The following is a 13430-nucleotide window of genomic DNA, read 5'->3' as shown; positions in this document are numbered from 1 at the left end:
CGCGCTTACCCCCCTCAAGTGGCCGCGCGGCGCCGCAGGCCCTACATACGGCCCGGCGTGGCATGCTACTGGTACACAAGAGTCCCTAACTCCTTCAGGAAGCGGCGAAACGGTGCCCAAAGTGTCCCCCCCTCGATCGGAGAGGAGGGAAAGTCGAGCCGCATGGATAAAAGAAATTTTTTTTTAAATTTAAATACCTTATCAGGCAACTCTCTGCGGTCCTAATCAAACCTGCTGCTGTCTTTTAAATTTGTTCTCTTTCTTCTTTTTAATACACCTAACTTCCCTGTCTCAAACACAAACTAGGCCTAAAATCACAGACTGAAGGTTTCGCACCTTCTCCAGCTGCTGGAGACAGAAGAATACTGCCAGACTGTAGGTGGAACCATCCTATATAAGGCGGAGTTTTTGTTGATAAACTTCTGTCTCCATCTGCTAGAGGGGGGGCTAAACCCAGGAGTCTGGACTGATCCGGGTACATACAGGGAATCCACTTTTTTCAGCACTTCAAAGTGGATTACATTCAGATAGTGTAGGTATTTCCCTATCCCTAGAGGACTTACAATCTAACAGGCCGATACAGTACAGTGCGCTATGGTGGAGCGCACTGTTAACCCGCGTTTGGACGTGCATTTGACCCACTAGCTTTACCCCTTATTCAGTAAGGGGTAATAGTGCATCGAAACCCCCCCTCCCCCGAAATTAATAGCGCCCGCAACATGCAAATGCATGTTGATGGCCCTATTAGTTATTCCCATGCGATACAGAAAGTAAAATGTGCAGCCAAAGGTAGGCATCAATTTCTCTCAGCACTGGGAAAGTGTACAGAAAAAAACTGCTTTTCTGTACACCCTCCGATTTAATATCATGGCGATATTAAGTTGGAGGTCCCAAAAGTTAAAAATAATCAGAAATTTAAAAAAACATTTTTTTTTTTTTTTTTTAATCGGCCCATGGCTTGAAAACCGGACGCTCAATTTTGCCAGTGTCCAGTTTCCGAACCCGTGGCTGTCAACGGGTTTGAGAACTGACACCAGCTAAATTGAGCGTCGGCTGTCAAACCCGCTGACAGCCGCCACTCCCTTCCAAAAAGAGGCGCTAGTGTCCCTAGCGCCTCTTTTTACCGCGGGCCCTCATTTGAATAATTTTTTTTTCTGAATCGCATGTACAAGAGAGTGCCCTGTGCGCGCACCGGGAGAGTGGGCGCTCTCCCGCTCGCCCGCGATTTTTACTGTATCGGCTTGTGAGTTTGTTCCTGAGGCAATGGAGGGTAAAGTGACTTGCCTAAGGTCACAAGGAGCAACAGTGGGACTCAAACCCTGGTCTCCTGGTTCATAGCCCACTGCTCTAACCACTAGGCTCCTCCTCCACAAATAGGCATTTCACAGCTTATTTAAATCAAAATAAACAAAAAGCTAGGTGGAGTGTCTATAGCAGGGGTCGGGAACCCATGGCTCGCGAGCCAGACATGGCTCTTTTGAGGGCTGCATCTGGCTCGCAGACAAGTGTCGCCATACTTCGCGGTTCCCCGCTGACCCAGCTGCTCCCCGGTCCTCCGCCGCCCGGGCTTAAAATGCTGTCAGCCCGGGCGGAACGCGGCAGGACAGCTGGAGTCAGCGGCACCGGCGTGCTCTCTTCTCCCCCCCCCCCCTCCGCGGCCCGGAAGAGGAAGTGGAGAGCATCGGGTGCCTGCGCGGGAAGACCCGCGCAGGCACCCGATGACTCCAGCGCTGGCACCCGGCTGACCCCCGATGACTCCCGCGCAGGCACCCGGATGACTCCAGTCGGCGTGCTCTCTTCTCCCCCCCCCCCCCCCGCGGCCCGGAAAAGGAAGTGGTGAGCATCGGGTGCCTGCGCGGAAGAAGAGACCACGCTAGTGTGGTCTCTTCTTCCCGCGCAGGCACCCGATGCTCACCACTTCCTCTTCCGGGCCGCGGGGGGGGAGGAGAAGAGAGCACGCCGACTGGAGTCATCCGGGTGCCTGCGCGGGAGGCATCGGGTGCCTGCGCGGGTCTTCCCGCGCAGGCACCCGATGCTCTCCACTTCCTCTTCCGGGCCGCGGGAAGAAGAGAGCACGCGGTGCTCTCTTCTTCCCGCGGCCCGGAAGAGGAAGTGGAGAGCATCGGGTGCCTGCGCGGGAAGACCCGCGCAGGCACGCTAGTGTCCGACGGGAAGAAGACTGCAGCGCGGCTCGGAGGAAAATGAAAATCTTCAACCGCGGCCGATGGGACTCCGCCTTCGCCTCCGCGAGGGCTGAAAATGAAGGAGGTTAGCGTTGGGAGGTGGCTGCTGCTGCCGCGAGTTCCCGGGGGGGGAGAGAGAGAGTGAATGAATGAGCGAGCAAGCATGTGTGTTTGAGATCCTGTGTGTGTGAGTGAGAGATTGCATGTATGTGAATGATTGAGAGCCTGTATATGTGAAAGAGAGTATGTCTGTGATTGAGATCCTGCCTGTGAGAGAGAGAGCATGAATGTAAGTTTACCATTGGGAACCTGTATGTGTAAGTTTGTAATTGAAAATCTGTTTGTTTGAAAGAGTATGTGTGTATGATTGAGATCCTTTCTGTGTGAGAGAGATCATGTGTATGTATGATTAAGAGCCTGTGTGTATAAGTAAGAGAGAGATCATGTGTGTCTGTGTCTGATTGACAGCTGGTTTAGGTGATGGAGCATGTGAGTATGTGATTGAGAGCCTGTGTTTAAATGAGAGAGAGAGACCATGTGTGTCTGTGTGATTGAGAGCTGATTTAGGTGAGGGAGCATGTGAGTATGTGATTGAGAGCCTGTGTTTAAATATGAGAGAGAGACCATGTGTGTATGTGTGTGATTGAGAGCTGATTTAGGTGAGGGAGCATGTGAGTATGTGATTGAGAGCCTGTGTGTAAATGAGAGAAAGAGAGGACATGTTTGTAAGCATGTGAATGAGAGTCTGTGTGTGAGAGAAAAAGACAGCATGTATTTATGTGATTGAAAGCCTGTGTGTGTGTAAGCGTGAAAAGATAGACAGCATGTGTGTAAATGTGTAATTAAGAGCCTATAAGTGAGAGAGAAAAAACATTTGTATATGTGAGTGACTGAGAGCATGTGTGTATAGGTGTGTCATTGAGAGCCAGTGTGAGAGAGAGCGCTGGTATGTGACTGAGAGAGGAGAAAGTTCCAAGCAAACCACCCCACCTCCTGCTAATTCAGAACAATCTCAGGACACCTGGATATCAAACGTTCCCAGGTATGCAGAGCAAAAACATTTTTGTATCCTTATTATTTTTCATTACTGGATCTTTGTGTCTGCTATTTTGAAATATTTTGTTGGTATCTGGAAATGTTTTATATGAGTTTTTAATTATTGGATATTCCACTCATCAGCTGTTTCGAAATATGTTCTTTTTGTTAGTACAGTTTTACTGCTGATGATTTTATATTTCTTGATTTGTTTTATAAGGATGTGTGATGTTTCTTTTTTCCTTTGTTACACTGCATACAGAGACTCTGGCTTGTTGCAGTTTCCAATTCAGTTTTTGTCTGCATGCTTCTTGTTATGCGTTTTGGTCTCTTTATTCTATGTTAGGTGAGGGACAGCACGTGATTCAGGTGAGGTTTTCTGCTGGCGTGTAGTTTCTGTGTAGGGCTCTATAGCAGCCTGACTTGGTCCGTTTTCCTAATAGGAGATGTATTGGTGTCTTAAGGCCTGGTGTAATATTTTCAGAGACTTATTGTACTTTAAAAGTGTGATCTTACATAAAATGCACACATTTACTTGTATTTAGTTTTAAACATATTGTATGGCTCTCATGGAATTACATTTTAAAATATGTGGCGTTTATGGCTCTCTCAGCCAAAAAGGTTCCTGACCCCTGGTCTATAGGCTTCTGTCTGCTCCAGACAGTTCAAACTGAGCAGAGCTTGTTCGCCTTGTTGCAAATGGGGCTGGGAAAGATTAACTCTTGGGGGAACTCCTCGCACAAAAACTTAAAATTCTGCATACTTTATACTGGTCAAAATAACACAATATGCATGACAGTCTAAGTAAGTAATTTAAAATGTAATACAGAAAAAAGTTATTACTTAAAGATGTGGAATATTAAATATTTTGAATAGAATTTCCCTAGAAGTTCACTTAAGAATGTCCCTTCCACTCTCTCTCTAATCCCCTGGCCACTTTGCCCTCTCACCTACCCAACTCCTCCACCTGCCAGTATCTCTGCCCTCCTCCTCCAGGCTCAACCCTTTTCACTCTATCTCCACTCCCTCTCTCAACACTGCCCCTCACACAGGCTCCCTCTGTCCCTCTCTCTCTCACACAGGCTCTCTCTAACTAGTGCATATACACACCCCCTCATACCTGCTCTCTCACTCTCACACACATCCTGATACAGACTCCTTCTCTCTCGCACACACACATCTCCTCATAGAAGGTCCTTCTCACTCAGATAAACCCTAACAGAGCTGGTCTTCAGAACAGCTTCTGAAAGGTGTAGAAGGTAGTAAAGAAGTTTTTGTGGTGAGCAAGAGAAAAGAGTTAGAGCCTTTTGCTCACATCACACAGAAAACCTCCTCCACTTCAGTCCATAGAAATTTCAAATGGAAGGTTTTCTAAAAGCTACACGAACCCAGACACACCTTCCGAGAGATTGAGTGGTTGCAGGATCAGCCTTTCAACATCCAAGCTGTGAGCGAAAGCCTGAAGGCTGGGATGGTGCATGGGTGATGAGATCTGGGATGTCCCCAATCTGATCGGTTTCCAGATGGACAATTTCTAGGGGAGTGGAAACCTAATCTGTTTCGGCCAATGAAGGGCTATGAGAATAATGGCCCCTTTATCCTTGCAAAGCTTCAACAAAGTCTTCGCCACCAGTGGAGCTGGAGGATTTGTGTACAGGAGACCCTTGCCCCAATGGAGGACGAAGGATCTGAGGCTAGTTTGTTGTGTGCCCTGTACAGGGAGCAGAACTGAGGAATCTTCCTGTTCCAAGGCGCTGCGAATAGATTCACCTCTGGACTTCCCCAAAGACGGAAGATATAATTCACAACATCTTGATCCAGAGACCATTTGTGGGGTCTGAAGGAGCGACTCAGTCTGTTTGCAGTCACATTCTCCATTCTAGCCTGGTACATGGCCCTGAGTACAATCCCATGGGAGAGGACCCATGACTATATCCTGACTACTTTCTAATACAGGAGGTACGCCTACGTACCTCCCTGCTTGTTGACATACCACACCGCTACTTAGCTGTAGGTCTATATCAGCCGATCTCTGAAAACCCACAGCATGCATTCGATCACACAGAGCTCCAGGAAATTGATTTGACACATTTGTTCCTGGGCAGACCTCAGACACTGGATATTGAGCCCATCAACACGAGCTCCCCAGCCCAGAATGGATGCATCTATCATTAAAACAATTTGGACCCATGAACTTTGGTAGAATCCTGGAGTGGAGGAGTGACAAGGAGCCTGGGTGGCTTGTTGCCGTGGGACCTCAGGGCCCCCTTCCTCACCAGGAGAGCCCCCAACCTCATCATCGATATCATCCTGATCCAACTGCATTCAAGCTCTGGCAGACCGCACTGCGCTATGGCACTTGTCCGTGGAGACAGGCGGAGGAGCACGCGGAGCGCCTGGTCCTACACCTTAGTAGGAACCTCTGCTTCAGCAAACCGTCCCTGTAAAAATGTCTGCAATCCCTGGAAGAATTCCACCCAGGAAAAGAAGGCCGGATCCACTCCAGGCCACACAGGCCTGAACCTGGCGTCCCTGTGAGCCAGTGTCTCCTTAGGACTCGATCTGCGGACCAATCAGAAGAGGAGCCACCCCTGAAGTGTCTCCCTCAGTACCACACCCCTCAGACTGAGGAGATGGACCATATTCAGCAAAATCGGAAGGAGGCAAATCTCCCCGAGCAACCAGGCAGCGCCAACACAGGTTTAAAGAAAGCTCTGGCTGAATGGCTCTGATGTGACAGGCAGCACAGTTTGATAGGTGCTTAGGCTTCTTTGCCACGGGCGTCATGCTATAAGCACACAGCCCAATGGAGGTTCGTGCCTAGCTTTCCCGCACATACAAGCACACCTAATCTGAACGCACAAAAAATGTGCGTGCAAGCTCACGCACCTAGGCCGCTCGTCCTACTCGACACCCAGGACTGATGCCTAAACTGGGCACACAAGATGTGCGTCCAGAAGGAAGAACGCTCAATTGCATGCACAAACGAGAATGGCACACATCCGGACTCGCAAGCGTGCGCCGGTCTGCAGCAAAAAAGCATGTGAAACTTACCCTGATGCCTACCGTGCGCTAAAATGGGAGAAGCCTGGAAGCTGGGCTCAATCCACTGTGCCTGCACTCTCTCCTCACCTCACAGAACTCCCCGAGATGTGAGCAGGATAGCTGAACCTTGAGAAATTAAGACTCTTCTGCTGTCTTCCTGTTACGGACTTTTTTTTTTTTTTTTTAAGTTTGAAACTTTTACCTGCTCAGCCTTCCCTGGCTGAGAGCAGGAAAGGGTCCCAGCTGCGGGGGGAGAGGGCCTGCAATCGCTAACTGGAATTTAGGTCCATGCCAGACTAAGGGAGGGACCGCACGGTATCACCTCAGGAGGCAAGTGGTGATGCATAGACATCTCCTTTTCAACTTTTTTCTTCTATTTTGCTTTTTGTTTTTACTCACAGGCAATCTCCCAAAGGGAAACACATGTCCACCATCTGCTGGAGATGGATAATACAGGCGGGCTTATGTCAGGGCAGGACTATATAGCCAGGATATCAGCTTTTACTCAGTCTCCATCTGCTGGCAGAAGTGCATACCCCACTCGTTGGGATTGACCTACCAGAACACTAAGGAATAGGCATTTAAATGGCAGATCAAATTTAATGTGGACAAGTACAAAGTGATGCACAAAGGAAAAAGTAGCCCACACTGTAGTTACACAATGTTAAGTTCCATATTAGGTGTTAAAACCCAGGAAAATGGTCTAACCTTTATAGTGAGCAATGCTTATGGCTCCATGTGTGGCAGCAATCAAATGTTAGGAATTATTAGGAAAGGAATAGAGAATAAAACAGAGAATGTCATAATGCCTCTGTATTGCTCCATCATGAAATTCTGGTCGCCACATCTCAAAAAAGATATGCATTAGAAAAGGCAAAGAGAAGGGCAGCTAAAATAATAAAGGAGATGGAATGGCTCCCTAAGAAGAAAATCTAAAAAGCTTAGGGCTGTTCAGTTTGGAGAAAATATAGCTGAAGGGGTATATGATAGAGGTCTATAAAATCATACATGGAATAGAACGGGTACATGTAAATATCTTATTTACCCTTTCAAAAATACAAAGACTAGGGGACATCTATGAAGTTACTAAGAAGCACATTCAAAACAAATCAGAGAACATTCTTTTTCACTCAATGCACTATTAAGCTCTCAAATTCATTGTTGGAGGATGTGATTAAGGCAGTTAGCATGGGTGGGTTTAAAAAAGATTTGTACAACTTCTTGAAGAAGTCCATAAATTATTATTAACCAAGAAGACTTTGGGAATAGTCATTACTTATCACTGCACTATAGCAGCATGGGATCTATTTATTGTTTGAGATTTGCCAGGTACTTGTGACCTTGAGATTTGCCATACTTGGACAGACAGACCCTCTGTCTGTCCAAGTATGGCGATTCTTATATTGTCCACAATAATCCAAGATCTTTTTCCTGGGTGGTAACTTCTAAAACAGAAGCCAGCATTGTAATCGCATAGTTAAAATTGTGTTTTCTTCTGTGCACTAATTTGAATTCGTCCACATTAAATTTCATCTGCCATGTAGATGCTTAGGTTCCCAGTCTTGCAATGTCCTACTGCAATTTTGCACAATCACCTTATGTCTTAACTTTGAATAATTTCTAAAGTACTTGAATATAATTCACTTTGAAATGCAGACAGGCAGAATATAAATCAAATAAATAAATAAATACTAAAAAATGTTAAGTTATGCATTTGGGTTGCAAGAATCCAAGGAAACAGTATAGTTAGGGCAGGGATGGCGAACTCCAGTCCCTGAGGGCCGCATGAGAAAGATTTGCATCCAATGGAGGCAGTGCATGCAATTCTCTCTCATGCATATTCATTGTGAATATCCTGAAAACCTGACCTGTTTGCGGTCCTCGAAGACTGGAGTTCGCCATCCCTGGTCTAGGGGACAAAATTCTACACATGAAACAAGAGCAGGATCTGGGTTGTTCATATCTGATGATCTCAAAGTGTCCAAACAGGTGGTCAAGATGATGGCAAAAGTCAAAAAGATGTTAGAGTGCACAGGAAGAGGAAGGGTCAGCAGAAAAAAAAGTTAAGATTACTCCTCAATATATACCCCCTTTCACGTGGACTCTGTCCTCGAAAACTCATACTTTAAAATTGTATTTTTGCTTCACCAGACTAACATGGCTATCTATCTCCTAAGATGTTTAATTTCATTGAAAGAGACTCACTTCATGTTTACTGATACCTCTGAGGTATTTAAATGTCCCATCTCCTCTATCACATCTTTGTACTATGGTACATAATCTTTAGAACTTTAAATTTGTCTCAAAATGCTTTACAGCGAAGATAATAGACCATTTTAGTAGCCACCCTTTGGACTCACATCATCTTGTTTAAATCTTTTTGAAGGTGTGGTCACCAGAACTGTACATAGGATTCCAAATGAGGCCTCACCAAGGATTTATAGAGGAGCAATATTACCTCCTTAGTATTTCTTTACAATATTGGATTCATGGAACCTGCCTCCCAGTGGAGGTGGTGGAGACAATTCAAGAAAGTATGGATCAAATCTAGGGATCTCTGAAACAATGGTAGTAACTATAGAACTGAGCAGACTAGACAGACTATATATTCTTTTTCTACCATTATGTTTCTATATATCTGTGTTATCTGCAAGCTTGATCACCTCCTTCACTGCTCCTTTTTTTGTAGATCATTTATAATTAAACACTGGTGCTGTACAAGTGCACTGGAATACTCCAATATGCACGTCCAATATGAAAAAAAACCATACCATTTAGTCCTACTTTGTTTCCTATGTTTTCAGTTAGCAAACTACAATAATATATTGTCACCTACCCCATGATTCTGTAATTTCCTGATTAATCTTTCATGTGGAACTATCAAACACCTTCTGAAAATCCAAGTAACTCTAAATAAAACGACTCACCGGTATCCAAATGTTTACTCTCACCTTCCAATAATTCTATAGCTTTTCTCTGTAATATTCACGCTGGACAATAAAAAAAATCAAACATTGAAATAATCCTGTTTCCTTCAAGCCCAACACATCTCCTACAACTCTGCCCAACAGATAAAAAAAACAAAACATTTAACAAATCCAATTTAAAAAATGTGTGCCACTAGACCGCTGATGGTTGTTTTACGAGTATTTTACTCTCCCATCTACATCAGACAACAGAAAAGTAAACCATTCACGTACATAGTAATCGACCGCTTGTTTACGTTTCAGAGTGAGAAATCCCATGACCCTGCACTGCTTTTGGCCCTATCACATCGCGCTCCCCCAGTTTCCCTTCTCCGCCCTCCAGCCGCCCCACTCACCGGCACCCCATGAAGACATGGTTCGCCCACACCATGGAGAAAGCAAGCAGGCGGTTGAGCTGGGCCGGGGGCGGGAGCGAGATGTCGTCGCTAGCCACCTCCAGATTACGCAGGATGAACTCGCGCCGGTGGCCCCAGTGCTTCTCGGGCTCGTGCACCCCGCGCTGCGCATCCACCCACAGCGCCAGTTCCTGGCTCCGCGGGGCCTGTTGCTCCTGCGGCAATTCTGATGTCTCCTCCGCTGCCATCGCAGGCATGAAGGGTGGCGTTCAGCGGAGAGTAAATCCAGACGCGGAGAGTACAGAGCACAAGGACTGCGGGGGGGATGGGATGCAGGCAGCAAGAATCACAGTACACCGTCCCCCGACTAGCTAGAACGTTCCACAACACACCCCGCTAGACTCTTTAGGCAACTTCCGCTTCTGGCAGCAACGTCACAAGCATACTTCCGGATTCCCCGTTCACAGTGGTCTGGGCGGGGCAAGCCGAGTGAGCAATTTTGTTTTGGTTTATCGCCGCAGTGCTGCTTGGTTGAGGCAGGTTTTGGTTTTACACGTCTTCGGTAGATGAGATGTGAATCCTTTCTCACGTTAGTGGTTTGGCGACTTAGATGTCCGTTATATTTCCCCCGCTTAAGGGGCTGATGTAATAACCCGCGCGAAAACGGGTATGTAATAAGCTGATATAGGCGCATAAACCCCCGGCATGTTTAGCGTGAGTGCATCCAAATGGCATGTAAAGGAGGTGATTAGTCATGGGTGATGCAGGGAGTCGCGCCAGAACGGGTTTTTTTAGTGCTTGGTTCGGGGTGCCATGTTTTTCTGTTGCCGGCATTGGTGTGAGTGTCCCTCGAGCTCTAGCAGGGCAGGTGCTAACTTTGTTGCTGCCCAGTGCAAGCAATACTGTGCTTTCTTCCCCCCCCCCCACACGCGCGCGCGCGCGCGATTCATTCGGTCTCTGTTCCAGGCCGGTCAAATAATGCCCAGTTCCCAATCTATATTTTTCAAAACTGATATCCATCCACTACTCCACAGAACCCATGATCAAGGGAAGGGTATTACATACCCTAGGGAAACCTTACAACCTTGCACACCCACCACACTCCTACACCCTCTATAGCCACCCAGAATGTAATTATGCACTTGTAACAACTATTTTAATTACATGCACTGCTGTGGTGCCAACCCGAAACTCTCCAAAAAACACTTGGAACTCCTATGGAATAATGGCACCTCAGAAAGCCATGAATAAACATAATTACCATTACAATATAGTAATCCTCCCATACCAAAACAATCCTAACTACAAGCACTAAAATAGTAGCAACCTTATCTATGAAAAGGCAACACTGCAAATATTACACCAGGCCCTAGGACACCAGTACACCATGTATTGGGAAAATAAAACAAGCCAGGCTGCTACAGATCCCTACATAGAAACTACATGCCAGCAAAATAGCTCATCTCGGTCACACATGCAGAATACAGACAGATCCTGACCAAATACAGAATAAAGAGTCCGTAACGTATAAATAGAAATGAGCTCAGCACAACAAGCCATCCGCTATATGCAGAGCAAGAATGGAAAACAAAAACATAACCATTCCTGAACATACCCTTGTCAGTCCAGACAAATGGGTTTTATTCATCCCTACCAGCAGATGGAGGCAGAGAACAAAACTTTGGGCACTGCCACATATATGAGAGTGCCACCTGCAGTCCCTCAGCATTTCTCTACCTCCAGCAGACGGTAGAGGTGCTAACTCTGCAGTCCTGACTGGCTGGATTGTGAAGGAAAATTTTGCTCCCCGAGGTGGCAGATTCCTGTAAAAAGGTCCATCCCTTGGGTTTGGAGCCAGACGAACGGGGGGGGGTTGGATACCCCTGGCCAGTTCAGCCTCCAATCCTGGGACCCCGGACAGCCAGTGGTCTGGCTCCCTCAGGGGAATCCAAAGCCTCTCTGCCAGGCCAGGAGATTTCAGGGAAGTACCCTTGTTTTTTGTTCACCTTCCTATTTGGGGTGTGTGGGCCTTTAAGGCTTTAACTTGGGTAAAAAAAAAAAGGAAAGGAAGGGGCTTGAGTTTTAAGCGGGACTGCCAGTCAGCCAGGGCTCTCGGTGGTCATTGGAAGTGGGCCTGGCGATGCTCGGGCGGAGAGAAGGACCCATCGACGAAGGGGGACCCCGGCTGGCGGCAGGTACCTCCGGTTTCATTTTGTCTGCCCTACTGTTTCGATTCGCATGCTTTTTGGCGCATCAGCGACCCTCTGCACACCGGTGAGAAATTTTTCCTGCTGTCAGGGTGCCCGCTGCCGTTGTCGATCACGACTGCGTGGTGCGCCCTCCCCCTTGCGGGTCTGATCGCTTTGGGATTTAAAAAAAACAACAAAAAAAAAAAACAAAACAAAAGGAGGTTGGATGGCAGACAAGCAGCTTGAGCAGGTTTGCCGAGCCTGTGGGGGTCGGACGGTGTTAACAGTGGACCCTTGGCCCGGAACGAAAGTCACCCACCTGGGGAATCTGGTGCCTTTCGTCACCGGAAGGTGGATTCCAGATGAACTGCTCAGTATCTCAGGAGTAGAATCCAGCAGGGAGATACAGGCCCGAACCTGACCATGGAACGATTCCAGGCAAAGGTTAAACGAGGAATCTGGGGCAAGACCGTCGGCAGACAAGGCAGAGTCCGATCCAGTCCGGGTCTAGGCAGGCAGCAGGCAAAGGCAAAATCCAGTCCAATCCGGGTCTAGGCAGGCAGCAGGCAGAGGCAAGGTCAGGTCCAATCCGGGTCTAGGCAGGCAGCAGGCAAGGCAAAGTCAGGTCCAATCCGGGTCTAGGCAGGCAGCAGGCAAAGGCAAAATCCAGTCCAATCCGGGTCTAGGCAGGCAGCAGGCAGAGGCAAGGTCAGGTCCAATCCGGGTCTTAGGCAGGCGGCAGGCAAAGGCAAAGTCAGGTCCAAACACAGCACTGGTAGCAAGCAAGGCAGGGAACCTATTGAAAGGCGATCAGCAGCTCACCGAGTCGCCCTTAAATCTCCCGCCTTGGCTGACGTCATCTTCCGGGGACGGCCCCTCCTCCTTGCCTCGGCCCCTACAAGGGGCGGGGCTACCCTTGCGACTGCCGATGCTGCTTCTGGGGAAGACGCCATCTTCTTGCCGCGGCCGGAGCGCTGCGACCCGCGCCTCGAGGGAGTCGGGGCAGACCCGCTGGAGAAGGTAGGGGGGCCGGATCGCGTAGGAACGCGATCGGGAAGCACAACAGTACCCCCCGCCTTACGCCCCCTCCTGGAGGGACCTGGTTTCTTCGGGTGTGTGAGATGAAAGTGATGAAGCAAAGATTTATCCAATATATTGGCCAGCGGTTCGCCTCCGGACCGAACCCCTCCCAGGCAATGAGATACTCCCATCTCCGATGGTGGTGACGGCAATCGAGGACCTCCCGAACCTGATAGATGGCATCCTCCGCAGACTCGACGGTGGGATCTTGGCGAGGAGTTGCATGGAACGGGGAGGTAATCAAAGGCTTCAAAAGGGAGACATGAAAGGAATCGTGGATCCGGAGGGTACGAGGAAGCCGAAGGCGGTAGGTAACTGGGCCCAAACGTTCCCGGATGAGGAAGGGCCCGATGAACCGGGGAGCAAGTCTCATGGACGGAACCCGGAGGCGTAGATGACGGGTGGAGAGCCAAACCCTGTCCCCCGACAGGAATTGCGGAGCAGGACGGTGATGCTGATCCTCCATCCGTTTGGCAGCGGCGGCTGCCTTGAGGAGGTGCCGATTAGTAGCCTCCCACAGATCGTGAAGCCTCTGGGCTGAAAGTTGGGCGGCAGGGGAAGCCACTGGAACAGGGA

At 48.2% G+C, this 13430-nt stretch overlaps 1 protein-coding gene across 1 annotated transcript in view; it reads right to left on the bottom strand.

Annotated features, from left to right (window-relative positions):
* CDKN2AIP (CDKN2A interacting protein) overlaps window positions 1-10092 on the bottom strand; it is a 66684-nt gene extending 56592 nt beyond the window's left edge. The window contains exon 1 of the mRNA XM_029581924.1: window positions 9586-10092. Within this exon, the coding sequence (XP_029437784.1) occupies window positions 9586-9842 (257 nt within the window). The 5' untranslated portion in view covers window positions 9843-10092. The remainder of the gene's footprint in view (window positions 1-9585) is intronic.
* Window positions 10093-13430: the final 3338 nt, after the last annotated feature.

Source organism: Rhinatrema bivittatum, chromosome 1 (assembly GCF_901001135.1).
Source record: "Rhinatrema bivittatum chromosome 1, aRhiBiv1.1, whole genome shotgun sequence".
NCBI classification, from domain to species: Eukaryota; Metazoa; Chordata; class Amphibia; order Gymnophiona; family Rhinatrematidae; genus Rhinatrema; species Rhinatrema bivittatum.
This window is presented reverse-complemented; position numbering and strand designations above follow the sequence as displayed.